Below are 19,277 nucleotides of genomic sequence, written 5' to 3'. Positions count from 1 at the left end.
TGTGGTGTGTGTGTGTGTGTGTGTGTGTGTGTGTGTGTGTGTGTGGTGTGTGTGTGTGTGTGGTGTGTGTGTGTGTGTGTGTGTGTGTGTGTGTGTGTGTGTGTGTGTGTGTGTGTGTGTGTGTGTGTGTGTGTGTGTGTGTGTGTGTGTGTGTGTGTGTGTGTGTGTGTGTGTGTGTGTGTCAGAGAGTCTATTTAGAACCAATAAAAAGTGTTGATAATCTGTATGAACATAACATACGCACACATAATGTCTGTGATCTGGTGATGATAGTACACAAAGAGATTGCTGACTTGGAACATTTTGACTATAACTACTTCCTGTTCCATCTCAGTGTAGATAAAGAAGGAGGCTGGCCAGTCTGCACAGGAAATAGCAGCTCTTCCGTGCGGTTAAATAAAGATGCAGTGCGAGAGAGAAGAAGAAAAGGCTTAACAAAGTAATTCCTTGCTTGTAGATGGATTTTGTTGCCGGAGCTGATCGCAGTTTTTATGCTTGGCAATGATTCAAATTTAGCATACAGAGTGCTATCAATCATAAAAAAGCTGATTTCCATAAAATGTTGCATCAATGTTAGCCGTTTTTTTAGAAAGTATGAATCCATAAGTATTCTAAGTCACTTCACAAATGAAAACAACTCTTTGGTTGGTGTTCACTCACAACTGAACATGGTTTTTTTTTCACATTAGCAGTGCTGTTTACAAAGAGGTTTGTGTTGTGAAATGCATGTTTTAACAATGTCATGATTCATACAGTGGAGTGCTCATTTCTCATGGAGTGATGCACAGTGATTGCGCTTGCATATAAAAAGCAACATTTTGTAAAAGGTCCACCTTTTATAAAGCACTGAGTCATGTGGCTTTATTGGCTTCCCCAGAGGCAATAGTGAGTGTCTATAAATAAAAGACGACACAATAATAAAAAAGAGACACAGTGTCAGAGCTGCTTAGAACCAGCTGGACCGTGTGTCAAACCCAGTCTGTTATCAGATTACTTTTTATTTGAAAACTTATTTCCACTTTTGTATTGCTGTGGATTGTTTGTATCTCCTATCATTGAGCTGTGTCAAAATGTGTGGCAGCCTTTGTTTCTTTAATAGCAAGTTCGAGTGCCACTGCAGTCAGCATGTTGTTGTGTCCCTGGGTAAGACACTTCACCCCAAATTGCTCCTGTGGGGATTGTCCACAGTACTGAATGTATGTAAGTCGCTTTGGATGAAAGCGTCTAACAAATGACATGTAATGTAATAATGTAATACCAATTTTGGAAAATGTTACCAATTCCATTTAATCAAATAGTGTCTGCTTATATGACTAAATGTGACAATGACATCGCATTCATAGACTTGTCATTGAGGTTTAAGCAGACGCACACACGCAATCAACATGTTCATGGTCATACAGTGGTGTCCATAGTGCTTAGCAGACTGGCGGTTTAAGATAATGAGATTACTATAACACTCATGTTATTGCTCACCTCATTGGCAGTGCTGTGCTGCTGTAAGCACGCTGAGATAAGAGTCACTCAGGACTACATAGACACAGAAATGAGAGTGGATTTTCTATGTTCAATCTGCACGGTTCTCTCTCTTCTCTCTCGCTGCCTTTGCTCTATCCCCCTCTCCCAGATAAGCTAATATCCCCCTGCTGCTCCTAGGGCATTAGAGTCTCTAGTATTGAATCTCCCAGAAGAGCTCCAAACCCCTACGGTTACTCCTCTCTAGAGACCGGGGGTTGAGTGGGCGGTGACTGCTCCTCATTTGACTCGCTGTGATTCACACTGACGAAGAGAAATAGCCTGCAACACACATTTGTTCTTTTCCTCTCTGTTGGAATGTCTTGGAGTTATTCCCCCGGCTAAAACATCCAAATGGTTATTGGAGTGAGATATATTTAAAGTTTAATGTTGCCCCAGACCAGCCTTTAGGGGCTTTGGAGACAACTCTTGTGTTCTCCAGTGCAGCATCACTAGTGAATTGTGGTTATTACTTTTTGTTGTTGCTACTGCTGTGGACACGGTTGTAATCAACAATAATTAAATAGTCTAAAAGCTGGGGGAGATAAACACACCAAGGCTCTGTCAGGGTAAGGGTGGGTGGTATGGAGAAAAGTGAATATCTCTTTATCAGTATGTTATAGTATTACCTGGTAATTACACCTTTTACACAAGTTATTATACATATTTGATATATAAGGTGTATTACAAAAAAAAATTCTACACCTATGGTCTGTCTCTGCACTTTTTGTATGAATTTACAACATTTAGTCGGTAAAGATTATGATGTTTTTTGTATCCAATGTTCTTTGTAAAGATAAGAACTCCTGTTTACAACTGAAGGGGCTCAAATGGATGTGATAAGATATGTCTTACCTTGTTGATTGGTGTACTCCTCTCCTTATGCACAAACATTGTCAATTTATCAAGCGGAGCACGACTGACGGTGTGCAGTATTTCAGATTCCCTCTTGTTTGTAGTGTTTTGTTCCTATAACTCAACAACTTTATGGTGTGCAGGAGTGTTTTTGATGGAATGGCAATGGTGTTAAATCTCACTTCAAGAGTTATGTGGTGTCTTAATGGTTTGGCTAATTTGAAGATATTAGACTTTTTGCATTGCTTAGCCCATTTCTCCCATTAAATATGTATTTAACATCAACCATGGGACGTTGATGTTGCAAGGATCTGTTGCTACAGTTGGAAATGTTCGCAGTCAACTTGACTGTGTAAAAACTCTGTATAGCTGCTGCTAACAGTCCTTTAGGGTGAATACCTTTTCACAGCTATTACATCCATTGCAAAATATATTTTTCTGCTCTGTGATTTCATTCAAACACTATTTGCCTAGAAGCTTGATGCCACGTATCAAAGTTTTCGACTGAAATGAAAAAGGAAGCTTTTCCTCTTCTCCTTTTCAACAGCAGACGATGCAGTGATGGTTTCAGACTGCGGATTATGCATGTCTTGAAGAATATTTAATTCTTCTATTGAAAATTGGGTATTTAAACAAATGAAAGGCAGACTCTTGAATTTCAAAGGATAGAGATACAAAAAGAAATTCTGAGTAATGTTGTCTTCTAAAACCTTGGCACAACTCTTGAGAACTTTCTCACACAACGTCAGCAAGTGCTCATAAGGGAAATAATGAAATGGTGATGACCGGATAAAGGCAGCTTTTGTTAGTTCTACTTTCGTCAACCTTCAGAATTGTCAGGAAACAGGAACTTAAACCTTGCTCCAAGACAGCAACAAAGTTTCTGGCAGAGTTCTGGGCAAACGGCAGAGGTGATAAAACTTTTGTTTTTACAAGCGTTCAAAGAGCTGAGAGAGCACAACTTCCACTCGGTGTCTTTCAGTTGATTGTCTATTATTAGCTGTGTATCAGCAGTAAGGGTTTCCAGTGCTGGCCAGAGAGCATCCGTCACTCTGACCCGCTCCACTCTGCTCCGTCTGACTCAACTCCTCGGTCCCAATCCGGCCTGATGAATGGCTGACATCACAGCCAGATCCCTTTCGTCTTCCTCCCTTCCCCTCCTGTTTGGCTCCTGGTTGCTTTTTCTCGCCTTATTAAATGCATTTTATTTTTGTATCATAACCCTTTAAAGGCCTATTATTCAAACTCACTTATTTATCCTACAGTCCTAAAATAAATCTAAAAAGTGGGAAGTTGTGCTCCATAAGAGTATGGAGCACAACTTCCCACTTTTTATTTTTATTTTATCAAATCGAAGTCCTGTACATTTCTGTTTTTCTAAATTCCTTTCTTTAATGTTTTCCTTCCTAATAATTTAAGTATTTATTTTCTTTTCAAATAATCTTTTCAGTTTTTCTTGTACTTTGACTGTTTATTGTTTGTGTTTCTTTCTCTCTTGCTATATATTTCTCTTTATCTATTTCTCTCTTAAATCAAGGAAAAGGGACCAGCTGTTTTTGCCCAAAAGCGCAGTAACTTTCTTGCAGGGTTAACGTGCACGAATGCAGCTTGGTGTGTCTAAATCTGAGCCCAAATACAAACAGCTTTAGAGTAAAACATTGTCTGAGCCAGACACAATCCTCAAAGCTATTTTTGAAGGCCAACAATAAAACGTTTAAAAAGTACACATGTTTACATAATCACTAAGCATTAGTACTTGCTTTCAAAGCAACATCCAAAAAATAACAGCTTTTGTCTCTGGAGGTATTTGAGTTATTAACATATTTAAACACCAACATTCATTTGATAAGCAACCTTGAATGCTGGTTCACTGTGTTTCAAAACAAGTTGTAAACAAGGCCTTTGCACTTTTTAAAACTGTTGAGGTTGCTGATATAGGACAATAGATTGTCAGAATGAATATCCTGAACTATTCTTTTGATTGACAGCTCAGTTAACTCTATTTGATTTGTCCGCATATGGAAATTCTTTCCATCTGGTTGTCTGTCAAGATTAAAAGCAAATGCTTAATTATTGGCAAACTCTGTCTGACACAAGTCTGGCTTAGTTAAGGACACTTTTATTTTGCCTAAAGACCCGCCTCTACATGTTAATAATATGGATAACTTTACTTCTCATGTTGAAGGGTCGTTTGTCTGGTGCACGATCCATTGAAGGACAGTATACCATTCCCCTTAATAGGTTGGTCAGTCTCTGTGGTGCTCTAACTGTCAAGTTGTAACATTACTAATGTTCCTGAAAAGGTGAATCCTTCACACTAGTTTAGATATATTTTCCTAATTCCTAAACAAAATTCCTATCAGAAATAAAGATGTTGAAGAGGTTGTTGTGAGATTATGTTTTTTACCACATCAGTCCCTTGAATGTCCTCTTACTACTTCACTTATAAGAAGTTAACACTATGTTGAATATTCATAGACTGCTGGTATATATTATAAAGCTGAATAAATATAAACTTGTAACATATCTATTGGTAGATTAGACTCATGTTCTCAGTTTTCTGTGTGTGACGCTTTAAGGCTAAATTGACTTTGTATCCCAGTGTGACATGGCGCTGGCACAAGCAGTTCTAATTGGGACCGTGATGTGCATATTTATGTGCATATCTATTTTCCTTCACCAATCTTGATTTGTGTGTTGGTTGCCTTGAGTTAGTTTGTGTGGCAGTGTGTGTTTCTATGTGTGGCAACACACTTGCTCATGTGTGTGACTCTAATAAGTGTTGACGTAATTCTCTAATCCCCCAAATACCGATCTGTGAAAACTGACCTAATGAAATACATCATGAAATTAGTCGTTTTAATTGGTACTGTATGATATGATGGGTACCATGTGTTCCAATTACCCTACTCATTTTCCAATTAAGCAAAGTGCATTGTTCCCTATTGGTACTGGCACATGGACTGATAGATTTTCCAAATTCAGTGTCAAATCATCTCTGAATGGATGTACAGTATGACGGCTTTTTCTCATAGGAAAGTGATACGTTTAAGCAGTTAGCATTTTCTTAAATAACTGCAGATCATATCCTTAAACTGGGCTCCAGTCAACATAAGATGTACCTTAGTTTCAGAGTGTGGGATGTTCAACATTTTACAGAATCTTAAATGTGTTCACACTGCGTTCGGCACACCTGCTGTAACTACATCCACGCCACCTGGCACCGCACACAGTGAATCACTTCTGGCAACAAATCTTTGACAAACTGCATCCCACCTGTCCCTGTCGCTCTGCCGACCAGAACGCACATCCGCCAACAGCTTAGATAAGACATTACTCATTTTGGAAAAAGGCTCTAATTATTTCTGAGAGAATAATACTCATGCGCAGGAAATCCGTAAACTCCATAACTAAAGAATATAAAAAAATAACTTATTAATGTGTCGTTTGTGTATCTTTTTGTGAGTGGCAGGGAATGAGTCATTAACTGTGTAATGAGATAATGTGAGTTGTGCGTCTATACAGCATGATGTCACAGAACAATGGCTCTGTCTCATCAAGCTCACTCAAGCCTACATGTACAGTTGCAAGAAAAAGTATGTGAACCCTTTGGATTCTCCACACATAGCGTTGTGTGTTCCTTCCCAACAACTCAACTTTGGTTTCATCTGTTCACAGAATATTTTGCCAGTAGTGCTGTGGAACATCCAGGTGCTCTTTTGCAAACTTCAAACGTGCAGCAATGTTTTTTCTGGACAGCAGTGGCTTCCTCCGTGGTGTCCTCCCATGAACTCCATTATTGTTCAGTGTTTTACGTATCGTAGATTCGTCAACAGAGATGTTAGCATGTGCCAGAGATTTCTTTAAGTCTCTAGCTGACACTCTAGGATTCTTCTTCACCTCATTGGGCATTCTGCGCTGTGCTCTTGCAGTCATCTTTACAGGATGGCCACTCCTAGGGAGAGTAGCAACAGTGCTGAACTTTCTCCATTTATAGACAATTTGTCTTACCGTGGACTGATGAACATCAAGGCTTTTAGAGATACTGTTGTAACCCTTTCCAGCTTTATGCAAGTCAACAATTCTTAATCGTAGGTCTTGTGAGAGCTCTTTAGTGCGAGGCATGGTTCACATCTGGCAATGCTTCTTAAGAATAGCACATTCAAAACTGGTGTGTATTTTTTATAGGGCAGGGCAGCTTTAACCAACACCTCCAATCTCGTCTCATTGATTGGACTCCAGGTTGGCTGACTCCTGACTCCAATTAGCTCTTGAAGAAGTCTTTAGCCTAGGGGTTCACATACTTTTTCCACCCTGCACTGTGAATGTTTACATGGTGTGTTCAATAAAAACATGAAAACATATAATTGTTTGTGTGGTATTAGTTTAAGCAGACTGTGTGTGTCTATTGTTGTGACTTAGATGAAGATCAGAACACATTTTATGACCAACTTATGCAGAAAGGGTTCACATACTTTTTCTTGCAACTGTATGTGATTGATTGAATACTTGACCAGCAATCAATTGATGGGTTCCAATAACCCTTAAAATATATAAATATGATCTGGGACTGATACAATTACATTTTTTGTGGTTAGCATATTACCGGTGTCATATGACCACCCGCTGACATTGGTTCCCCACACTGCCTCATTTCGTTTTCCTGAAAAACGACTCACAGCCCCGTTTATGATTAATGACACACCCAGGGCAAAATGGATATACACCTTAAAAAAGCAGCTTTCTTTTGAAGAGATTAACTTAACCTGACGGTGTGCTCATATCGGCATTGACAGAGAGGAAATAATTCACGTGAGATGAGCGATGTGAGACAAGGAGATGAGGAAATCCAGTGGCAAGGTCACACTGAAACAATAAGAGGAGCTTCAGCTTGAATATTAAAGAGTGCAATGTGCTAAGTATGTACGTAAGCATTACCAGCAAGCACTTTTTAAAGAAAAGGTTATACCTATTACTAACAATCACGTCAGAGATGATCTACATGGTGAAAACTCATGTGACAAGTCTCATGAAACTGCTTTGGAAGCTGTTGCGAGCTTCCCGCAGATTTGGTGCACACCATCACATTTATTTAATGTCAAAACGTACGCAGGGTTTAATCCTGAGCTATGAAAAGGGCATCACTAAGATGGTGCCCTTTCTGGCACACTTTGGGTATGATGCGTTTGTGTTTTCAATGATTGCTTGTCAGAAGATACATTGTGGTGAGCCAGGCTTACAAGGGCACTATCTTTATAACTCTTTCCTGTCTTGCTGTATTCTAGTATTTGTATTTAAGCTTTTCATTGAATCCATTTGATTCTTTGTTTTATTTTATCTTTCACTCGTGGATATAAGACATGTTATTCATTTAGTTTTCTCTTTGTTGTTTTTGTAACTTCCTTGCTTACTTCTTATGTACACAACACTGACTGTTTTGATATTCTGGTTTACCCTCTCTTTGATTTTTGTTCTAACAAGAAAGACTCACTCAATGCTTTTATCTTAAATCCATGGCTTCAAATGAGGCCAGATGAAGCTGAACGCACCAGAATGTTTCAATTATATTGAAGATTTTTCATTACTGCACTTTGCGTCTTTGTTAAATTGACTTCTTAAAAGATATATCCATGGTTATAAAACCTTGCTCCTGGCATCTCTGAATAAAATGACCAATCCATTTCTGGCTTTTCTTCCCATTCAGCAAATCTTCATATACAAACTTCTTCTAATATATGCATTTAAGCCACAGGAAATGATCTGAAATCCTGGGTCAGACTCTTTTATCTCACTTTCACCATCTGTTGAAGACTATTTAATCCGGTCAGCGGCTTTTAACCCACATATGAATAGTGTACTCTGTACTCTCTAGCTGTAGTAATGTGACAAACTTGTAGCGTTAGTGAGATATGAGATGGTTGGCACATGATGCTGAATTTTGCTGACACACTGACCCCCCCCCCCCCCCCCCCCTCTCCACTTTTTGCATGTCGTTTCCTAGGCTATCCACTCAGTTGCCTGGCATCACGAGGGCAAGCAGTTCATTTGCAGTCACTCAGATGGAACTCTGACCATATGGAACATCAGAGGCCAGGGCAAGCCCATACAGACAATCACCCCGCACGGTAAGGAGTGAAAACACACACACACACACAAACACACACACTCTCTCTCTCACACACACACACACACACACACACACACACACACACACACACACACACACACACACACACACACACACACACACACACACACACATACACACACACACACACACACACAGCACACAGGCTGTGTCTGAACTCACTCCCTAACATACTCACATTTACTACTCCTTATATAATCAGCAGAGCGTAGCCATAGTGCAATATACGGGGAGTGATTCTGACACCCCCAGATGCATGATGGTCTTAGAGCACAATACTCAAACATATTTGAAGTACATTGTTTTATCTTAACTTTAATTCATAACCCCACCATCAGTACTTACTGTTATTCATTTCCTTCTTATTTAATTATTTCCTTTTTTCTCTGTAAAATATGTTTTTGCTGTTTGCAGTTTTCCTATATGTTTTGTAAAGCAGGTGCTGTATAATTAAAGTTATTTAATGATAATAATGTGGGCAACATTGCTCAAGTTGTTTCTTTGTACCTGATACGAATACTTCTTGGTGTCAAACTTTATCTAAGACTAACCATTCACTACTTAGCTTATAACATCAAAATGCTCTTAATTCTGTGTTGTCTGATTACTTTGAGGTGTTAGTACAAGTTATAGAATACATGACCGCATTGCCTTCAGCTTCCTCTGTCAGTCACATGACCCGCTCTTTACTCATATAAACCCTCCCTACACATGGCTCCCTCATCGTTTCCCCATTTCATTTAGAGGATTATTCTCAGTTCAATTATGGCCTGCCTCTGTTTGCTGCACTTTGTTTCTGCACGTGCATACTTTAGTGCCGGTGCTCTGTTTATTTCCTGCAGAAAAGCAAGTCTGCTCTTTTGAAGATGCATTTAATCCATACTACGCTGTCTCCCCACACACCTACTCACCCCACAGAGCACTTTGACAACTCACCCAGATGAAGGGCCTGGAAGAACTAGACAGAGTGCCACAAATGGACAGAGAGAGCGTTAGAGTCAGAAAGACGAACCATGAAGGGAATTAAATGAAAGGGAAAACTTCTAACCAGTTGCTCAAGCTGGTTTTGTATGTAGGGGATTGCAGAAAGGATTTCACCACACAGGCTTTTTAATTAGTTGTTTCTCCCACTGCTGCATACTTAATTAGTTTGGTATTTAATGGGCAATTGTGCACATTCCTTTGACAGGTTTAAGTAAGGCTTATAAGTCCTTCTTTAATGGTCTTTTAGATCGCTGTTATTTAGATGCAGTTATTACAAAAGTTATTTCTTTTACAAACATGCCTTGTTGGCTCTTTATTTTTTTCTCATATTCAGCCCCTTATTTAGCTTTCTGATATTCATAGATAGGCACACATACCTGTATGATGAATGGGCACATTTGCCTTCACTCAGACCTCCCTTAAGGTTGGAAAATCATGATGGCCACACCGTCTTTGCATGTCCCTGCGCCTGCATTTATCTTTATCCTCTATGATAAATTGCCTCTTGTTATTGTCTGGCTACTGTTCACTGCTGCTATTTAAGTGCAGCTCTGAACAGCTTCTACAGAGGGGAAAAAAAGGAGATGACAGGAGAAACAAGAAGAGAGGAGGTGAAGAGAGATAAACCAAAGTAACTTCTGTTTGTTCTATTTTAGGAAAACAGCCCAAGGACGGGAAGAAGCCAGAGCCTTGTAAACCCATTCTCAAAGTAGAGTACAAAACCACTAGAATTGGGTAAGCTCTCTCTTGTGCATGCTTGAACGTGTCTGTCTGTCTGTCTGTCTGTCTGTCTGTCTGTCTGTCTGTCTGTCTGTCTGTCTGTCTGTCTGTCTGTCTGTCTGTCTGTCTGTCTGTCTGTCTGTCTGTCTGTCTGTCTGTCTTTTTGTCAAGTTTATGTTATATTCTTACTTAAGTTAGAGTCCCTATTGGCCTCATCAACAGTATATTGTAGGTATAGAAGATTTACAATATAGACGTGGAAGACCAATCAAAAACTTGTGTTGTCTTTTGTGAATTGCACATATATAAAAAGCCTGTAAAAGGTTTTACTTACTGAGTGTGTGTGTGTGTGTATGTTCCAGTGAGCCCTTCATGATCCTGTCTGGTGGTCTCTCCTATGACACGGTGGGCCGGCGGCCATGTTTGACAGTAATGCATGGGAAGAGCACCGCTGTGCTGGAGATGGACTATCCTATCGTAGACTTCCTCACACTGTGTGAGACACCATACGCTAATGGTGAGTTTCTATTTTTTATTGTGCATGTCTGAGCATTATATCTGTTGTCATGTAATCACACACACACAAACACACCATTCTATCTTTTTAATTATGTTGAATTGCTTGCCCCTGTGTTAGTGTTTCTGTAATAAATATGAAATTTCCCAAGGGGATGAATCCTGTTCTAGTTTCATTATCTGACACACGCACTATTATATTTTCATTTCATCTCCTTGTACGCAATCGCCTCATCTAAATACAATTATTATCTTATTTACTGTATTGTGGAGTCAACAACTAAAACAAGTAGAAGTTGACGGGACAGGTTCCCATACCATTCAGCTCAACTTCTACTTGGTTTAGTACGCATTAGATCCAGTATTCTGTATGCGGCACATAAACATATATTTAAGTGCAGTTAAAGAGAGGATCAGTTAGTTACGTAATAATAGCGACTTCTCACTAGCAACCTGATGTTAACACCCACTGATTTCATCTGGTAATGGACATTACTGGGTCTTTGGATTACACAATGCATATCTGGCTGACAACGTGTATGTGAGCGGAGTTAGTGTAGAGGAGGTGCAAAAGCCATGATGATCTGGATGCAATGGGAAAGTAATTTGTAGAACAAGTATCTTCTTAACACATAGTAGTGCAGGGCAGGCAGAGAAAGCAGCAGACAGGTATAGAATGCAGACAGACACAAAGACTCAGAGTACAACTAATTTAAAGACACACTGTTTAAGTCATTCTCAGAAAACAAGATTAGATCTCAAACTTGAAGATTGGTACTTAACATCAGTTATAGCAGAAAGTCTCAGTCTTCCTCAGTAGGTTGAGGTTTCCCATAGAAAACTAAGAAAGGCTAATTCATTATGAAGGGATGAGAAATCACATCCCTTTTTGTAACTTACCCAAAACATATCTTCATCATAGAAAAGCTTTTTTTTGCTGATTGCCTTGTTTGTAAATAGTTAATATCTTTAGGTAAATCAGGCATGAAATTGGCCATTATTACAATGAAGGAAGAGGTGCTTCAAATGCCTCGTAATAAAAGTGTTATCATTTAGAGGAGAGTTTTCAATGATTTGGTGCCAAGTACACTGGGGCACATTTATTTAAGGCAAAATACTTTTTTTAAAGAATAAAGTTTCAAAGCCAGGTGCATGACTGATGAAACTGTGCTATTGTCAACTGCCAATTCCTAAACGGACAAACTGTACAGTGATCTAAAGAGAATGTGAACCACTTGCAGACCAGCGCTGGGGAAGATACATGAGAAGGACAACCAGAGTTGTAGTGAAAACAGTTGTCAAAGTGTTTAAACATGTGTGTACTCTTGACAGCCCCAGGCATGCTGCTCTAAACGGAAGGAGTACATCTATAATTTATATTTCAGAATTGTAGCTACTGTCTAAATGTCTGCCATGAAGGCCTGTGCTGTTTTTCCCCAATGAACCGAGATGAAGCTTAAGGGCTGCAGGCGATTTCAGCTTAGATTTTGTCAAGGTGATCCGTAGCAAAGCATTTAACCCTTGCCAAACATAATAGACACAGCTGGGCAAAACTGATGTAAGGAATTATGCTGCATCCTTCCTGTTACACCTGACCTCGATTTATACATTGTTTTTTATGTATTGGAGGATGTGTGTGTCCCCTTTTATTATTACTTTTAGAATGTTTCATTCCACAATGCTGGTTTACAAGTCAGTATTTCAGATTGTACCTTCAAAAAAATCAATATCTTAATGTTAAACGTTGACATTTTGGTGCATTCGTTTTAGCATTTCATTCAAGACAAAGGTTTAAAATAATCATCCTGAGGTTGAATACAAAAGGAATTCTAATCTAATTCTACCCAAATCAGACAAATATTTAACCAGAGCTTTATTCCCCACAGACATAAATCACATAGATTAATGAATCTGAAGCAGTAAGCGTTCCTGCCCTCACATCTTCAGGGCACAGATATGGTAATAACATTTGCCATATAAAGTCTGAGGAATTCTTCCCCTGTGGTTTTGGAGATTTCAGGGGATTTCTCTCTCATGAGTTATGACATTACTACAGTAGAAGTGTGGTGTGATGAATGACTTGTCTCGCTGTTTCGCAGATTTTCAGGAACCTTACGCTGTGGTGGTCCTTCTAGAAAAGGATTTAGTGGTGATCGACCTTGCACAAAATGGGTGAGTCTTACTCTTATCAAACAACTCTTCCTTTGTTTCTTAAATATGGGCTAAAATGTCACAGTTGACATCTTATTCTTTAGTATGCAGGCAGCACTGAATGAGATTAATGCACTGATACTAGGCAGACAGACTAATTGAATTAGGAGTGACTTTGTCTGTGCCCTCTCGCTAACAGTTACCCCATATTCGAGAACCCGTATCCTCTGACTATCCATGAGTCGCCTGTGACCTGCTGCGAGTACTTTGCCGACTGCCCTGTGGACCTCATACCTGCACTTTACTCCGTCGGCTCGCGGCAGAAACGACAGGGCTACAGCAAAAAGGTAATTTACAGTAGGCCTATAGGGAAGCTCTATTTTTGAGTTTTTCTCACTATCTTGGGAATCTTAATGGAAAAATATTTCACCTATTAATTATATTAGTGGTAAATATCAGATGGAAAGTTTACTGTAATAACAAATTACCAATTTTAAAGAAAATTATAATTGAAACCCAATCTTTTTTAATGTATTAATTGTATTTTGTAATTTTCGGTAGCCAAATTTGACACGTTCAACCTGTTGTATTCAGAATATACCATCCTTTCATTTACACCGGCAATTAAATGGAATTTGTTTAAACTAAGTGTACTAATTGAACAATATTGCTAGTTTCTGTAACATTTGAAGAACTAAAGATATCCTCTTTAGCCTCCGCTGTGATTAGAGCTCTTTAGCGAATGTTAGCATGCTAAGGTTAAGGTAGTACTTGATAAACATGTTAGCATGCTGATGCATTTAGCTCAAAGTTCTGTTGTGCCATTTGTAGGTTCGGCCGCTAACATGGCTGTAGACTTTTAATCTTTTTCCAATAGTTAGTACCAAATTACATTATTATTTCTGTGAAATATTGAAGTTGGATGAATGTGAATCATTGTTTGAAACTATTTCTAAGCAGAAAATACAAGTCTTTAGTTTTTAAGTAAAATGAAATAATCACCCCTCGATCTAATAACTCTTTCAGCATACCTTCCATGGTATAATTATAATGTATAACAGAGTAAAGTACTCCAAGGGTGAAATGTTTCTTAATGTTGTTCTGGATAGCAGTGTTTTATAAGAGCTACATTTGAATTGTAAATGTCCCATACAACACCCTCTAACCATCTTAGCGTACTCCAAGAACAACAAGGTTTCATGAAAAGGACACATACATACATACTTTTTCTACAAAGTGCATTCAGCATAAATCATTTTAGTGGTAAAATGTATTTCTTAATGTTTCTCTAAAGCCAAACAAACTATAATATAATAGTGTCATATTACCTAACATCATCCCTTCTCTTTGAACACCTCCTCTCTGGTCTCATCCTCTTCTTCAACTCCTGTATTATCTAAGACAGACCCCCTGCTCTTTAAGCCATTATGTATGCCTATGTTCTTTTCCCTGTCGCCTTGTTCTAGCTTTTTCTGTCGGAAATGTCAGCATGTACTGACCCAAACTGCCTGCCTAGCTGCTGCGATTTCCTCCCTCTTTTTGTTAAGCAAAAGCCTGGCTGAGCTGCGGGAGGGCATTCTCACATAAAGGTCACCATGAGTCATCCTGATGACCTTTGTATGCTTCAACGTGTTCAAAGCCAAACCCCCCGCCAACACACACGCCCCTCTCAGACGAAGACACACACTCATTGACGTGTATAATGTATAATTGCAAGACACACTGCGGCACAAAGGATCCCTGCCTTTCTTTTCTTCATGCACACTCACACATGTGCAGTTTTATCATGTCATCTCTTTCCAAAATCAATGTCTCTGTTGACGCGTTGTTTATTGACATAACTGTGCTCTCTACCTGTGGTTTCTCATCTGCTCTAATGTACTGTGTGTGTGTCTGCTGTCTATCCAGGAATGGCCTATTAGTGGTGGAAACTGGGGTCAAGGTACACAGAGCTACCCAGAGATCATCATCACTGGGTAAGACAATTCTGATTTCATTAGCATTATCGTTATGGTCCTGCTGCAACTCAATTACTTTCACCTTTCCTGCACTGTCAGGGCTCCACAACAAAGCGTTTGTCTTACAATATTTACTGTAGGTCTTTATATATTCCAATCATGTGCACTTCGCTCCATTTTAATGTTTATTATTCCGCTCTAAGCTGTCGACAAGGGGAGTAGGGGCGTTTTTAACAGAACACACGCACTGAAGAAGTGACATTGAGGTATGGGTTTGGCAGGAGGAGGCTTTCATTCCTCTCCTTCCTCTCCCTCTCTCTCTCTCTCTCTCTCTCTCTCTCTCTCTCTCTCTCTCTCTCTCTCTCTCTCTCTCTCTCTCTCTCCTCACCCCTACATGCCCCTATCATTATTCTGTACAGGCTTCACTCTCTTTTTAAGAGTGCCACTGCACACAACAAATATTCCTCTTTCATTCCACTCAGCTGAATTGGCAACAAAATGATAAGGGGTGAGGGAAAAAATGGCAACCAAAATACACTTTGTTTATGACTCTGTGGCACCAGTGGAGAAGCTGCCCTGCTCAACACTGCTATTAAGAAATCCTGTGTAGATTTTATTATTTTTAGGAAAATAGGCAAAGTGGATGTTCTGTTAGTACAACAATTAACTCTAAGTAGCTAAAAATGACATCTTAGCATTATACCAATATGTTTTTGGAACCTGACTGCAGGGGTTTGCTTCCATTCAGCCACTAAAGCTTAAGTGAAGTCTGCCACTGATGTTTGGGGATACAGCGTAGAGGCTTTTACTGTAGTTGGTAATCCAACTCAGGTGTCTGATGGGGTAAAGGTCTAAGGAAGAATGGAGAGAAATATGTGGAAATAATACCATAAATAAAATGTTACCTCTCATGTATCATATATGAAGAATTAATTCGTAAAAATGTATTGAAGCCAATCATAAAATGATTTAACAAACGCCTGTTTGAGACTCCTCAGTGCACACAAAAACCTAACTTGGAGAAATAAGTATATATACGGATATGTTATTGAAAATCACTTTGAATATGTTGTCTTAATGTTATGACATGTATTCTCATAAATGATGCGGTAAACAGAAGGACATAATTACGTCTAAACTGAGGCCGTTTTGCATTTCTATAGGTTGTATAGATACAAGCATGGTTTTATATACTATCATGTTTAATCATGTTTTATGTTGTTTGCTAAGACTTGATAAGTCACTCTTAAAACACAGGAGGTATGGAAACTAAGAACACCATATATTTGGTAGATTTGGCAGCTGATATAACACAACACATTAGTTTTATTTCTTTTAAGTGGTGGATAGAGTTGCTGCGGGGGGGTTGAGACACACGGGCTGCAGTGGAGACAGCTGGAACACAAACCACCAAATACAAATAGATAAAATGAATAGACTCCACTCCGCAGGGATCCCGATACTTTCTTACAGTTGCTCATCATGGGGGGTCTCCTGTCCCCGGCACAAACACAGACACACTGCCTGAGGAAGGTTATGTGTATTTTATCATTCACTTTTTTCGAACCACTTATTTATTTGTTTTGCTGCTACTCTGGTTCAAACTGCATCCACCAAACAATGTGATTTGTCTCCACCTCCCCAAAAGAACCAACATCTGACACGGTGTGAAATGTCTTTTTTAGCTGTTCTGTCGTCATTTCCTGCGATCTTCTTCATGCAGCCACTCAAAATGAATATTAATACGGGGCGTTTCTTTGACTATTTGTAGGCAAATATGGGCGTTACGTGAAGCCCGCAAAAGCTGCGCCGCATTTCGACTTGATTTATAAAGGGAAACCGACGTAGGACGTGCGTGCGCAGTGTTTTATACATTGGAATATTTTTGTGCGTATTTATTTGCTTTGTCCTACGTAAGCCACCTTCCCACGTGCATCCTACGCAAGGCTTTATAAATGAGACCCCAGGGCTTTTCTCTGGCAAGTCAAATATTTAAGAGAAACAAACATTTCCTCATTCATTGTGCATGTAGGCATTGTCATTTTGAGAAAGGATGTACTCCAAACTTTTGAACTTATTGGGCCTAGACAAAAACATGGAAAAAGCAGTAAGACAAAAAACAAAGGGTGGATAGGGAGGTCAATATACTTTTGGACATATAGTATTCTTACTGGTTACCTCTTGTCTAAAAAATCCAACTAAAATGATGAAAGTATTTTAGTTAAATCCTCCCAAAGAGGAGATTTGTGTTTAAATATGAATTGTGGACACAATATTCAGTTATTATTCAATTGATATTACTGAGTTATTTTGTTGCTGCAAATCTTATGAAAAGTGAGGAAACAGACAAAAGGACGCAGACTGAAAATTCACCCGCCTTGTATACTTATCTTTGTTTTCCTCTCTTTAATTCCCAGGCATGCTGATGGGACTGTGAAGTTCTGGGATGCCTCTGCAAGTGAGTTCTCTCATTGGCTTAGCGCTGTTTATGCTTCCACAATTATAGATATTGTAATATATCGTTCAGCTCTGGGAAAGGAAACCACTTTAAAAACTAATATTGAAATGTATTTTTCATTAAACTTGACTGAACTGGAGCACCGGCTTTCGCACAGTCAATATAAACAAAACAAGTATTGCTTGGATTAAGTCAGAATGAATAATTATTTCAATTGTGTACTCTGAAATCATATTATGTATAGTCATATTTGAAAGGTCTGAGTCTTCCTGCATTGCCACTGATGCCTTCCTCTTTTCTCTTTTTTTCCTAGTGATGCTCCAGGTGCTCTATAAACTCAAAACAGCCAAGGTTTTTGACAGAAACAGGTCCAAGGAGGACAAGGGCAGCACCGAGACGTCAGATGAAGACCCCTTCGCCATTCAGATCATGGCCTGGTGCCCTGAGAGCAGGATGCTATGTGTGGCCGGGGTGTCAGCGAATATTATCATCTACCGCTTCAGCAAACTGGAAGTAACTACCGAGGTGGTGCAGGTGGGTCACTGTTATAATCTGGGTGAACACATCTCATCTCGTCTCATTTGTATTGTAAGAACCTTGCAACCATCCAAGCATGGATACGAAAAAGAGACGACATTGTACGTTTCCTTCAAGAATACATTTATCAGAATACCTTTGTTCGTCCCACAGAGGGGACATTTACATTTGTTACAGCAGAAAAGAGCCAAAGACAGCTTAATGTTGACTTAGAAGCATGCATACAAATCAAACATTTAATTAAAAAAAATTACACAATTTACAAAATGCACATCCTGTCACAGTTCTGAAGATACAGCAGCCAGGTATATATTGCACAGTTATTAGCGGCATTGCATTATTAGCTTTTTTTGTAATGTTTTTGCTGTAAACCCTCCCTTTCTCTTAAGTTTAAAGGTGTTGCGAGTCATATGCACAAACACCAAGTCAGATCTGCCTCGTCAAAGGCAGTATGGTTGCCATGCCAACAGACGAAGCAGTGAACAAGCAAAGCTACATTATAATCTGCCTTGATTGCGACGTAAATGCTCATGGGGGCGTGATGTTGTTAAATGACACACTGTAAAAGAGAAATGCTGTTTAATCCGTGGGAAAATGCTCACAGCGAGACGGTGCGTGCATACTGTATACGCTGAGTGTATACTTTTCAGTGGAGTGTTAAATTGGTAACAAGCTAAATACTTTAATTTTGGCAGTATTTTTCTCCCAAGCGATCACTACCGTGGTGTTATTGCTCACAACAATCTGGAGACAGAGATCACTTGTCAATCAAAGTGCGTGGGAGTGATGTGATTTGCTTTTTCCTTGCAGGTTTGCAAATGAATCTGAATGTTTTAGCTGTTGGTGCCTTTTGAATGTGTTAGCATAATTATTTTGTTCTTCCAAATACTTTTTTCTCACAGCAAAGATTTGTCACGAATCTGTAGAGTTCAAGTGTCTTGCAACAGTAGACTGATTCAAATCAGCCACCTTCCTGTTGGAAGTGTTTTCTATGGATGACTGCCAGTGAGCGCTGATGCATGTGTCAGAGAAGATTTCAGGCGTTTTATCCTACGCTTCAAGTGTGACTGGGATGTGGATCAGGACTAGATATGCACTTGCTGGCAGCTGTAATTAGGAGAGCAGCCTTCTTCCCCACAAGGTCAAACACCTCAATAACCTCGCAGAAATGAAGGTAGAGGAGGACAGAGGCAGGCGGGAGTGAGAATCTGAAGATCACTCTTCACTCCCACATATCAGTGGGGCTAATGAGACTGACAGAATGCAAAAGAGAGAAGCTTATCATCATTGTGTGAGTTTAAGTGGTGTGTGTGTGTGTGGGGCTATGTGAAGGCGGGGGTTGCAGAGAAGTAGCCTGAAGGAGTACTCGGAAGGAACTTCATTTTTCAGCATCGGAGGACCTCTTTGACTCTCAATCTGCCTACACACACAAGCA

At 39.4% G+C, this 19,277-nt stretch overlaps 1 protein-coding gene across 6 annotated transcripts in view; it reads left to right on the top strand.

The window, feature by feature from the left end:
* The window catches only part of stxbp5a (syntaxin binding protein 5a (tomosyn)), a 93,601-nt gene that overhangs the window by 56,476 nt on the left and 17,848 nt on the right, over window positions 1-19,277 (top strand). For all 6 annotated transcript variants that reach the window (XM_034202769.1, XM_034202768.1, XM_034202767.1 and 3 more), the window contains 8 exons: window positions 8,372-8,495; window positions 10,159-10,237; window positions 10,585-10,739; window positions 12,838-12,910; window positions 13,089-13,236; window positions 14,798-14,865; window positions 17,265-17,305; window positions 17,619-17,839. In XM_034202769.1, the coding sequence (XP_034058660.1) occupies window positions 8,372-8,495; window positions 10,159-10,237; window positions 10,585-10,739; window positions 12,838-12,910; window positions 13,089-13,236; window positions 14,798-14,865; window positions 17,265-17,305; window positions 17,619-17,839 (909 nt within the window). The remainder of the gene's footprint in view (window positions 1-8,371; window positions 8,496-10,158; window positions 10,238-10,584; window positions 10,740-12,837; window positions 12,911-13,088; window positions 13,237-14,797; window positions 14,866-17,264; window positions 17,306-17,618; window positions 17,840-19,277) is intronic.

This window comes from Gymnodraco acuticeps, unplaced genomic scaffold, assembly GCF_902827175.1.
Source record: "Gymnodraco acuticeps unplaced genomic scaffold, fGymAcu1.1, whole genome shotgun sequence".
In the NCBI taxonomy this organism is placed as follows: domain Eukaryota; kingdom Metazoa; phylum Chordata; class Actinopteri; order Perciformes; family Bathydraconidae; genus Gymnodraco; species Gymnodraco acuticeps.
The sequence above is the reverse complement of the archived record's forward strand: the minus strand, read 5'-3'. Positions and strand labels throughout refer to the sequence as shown.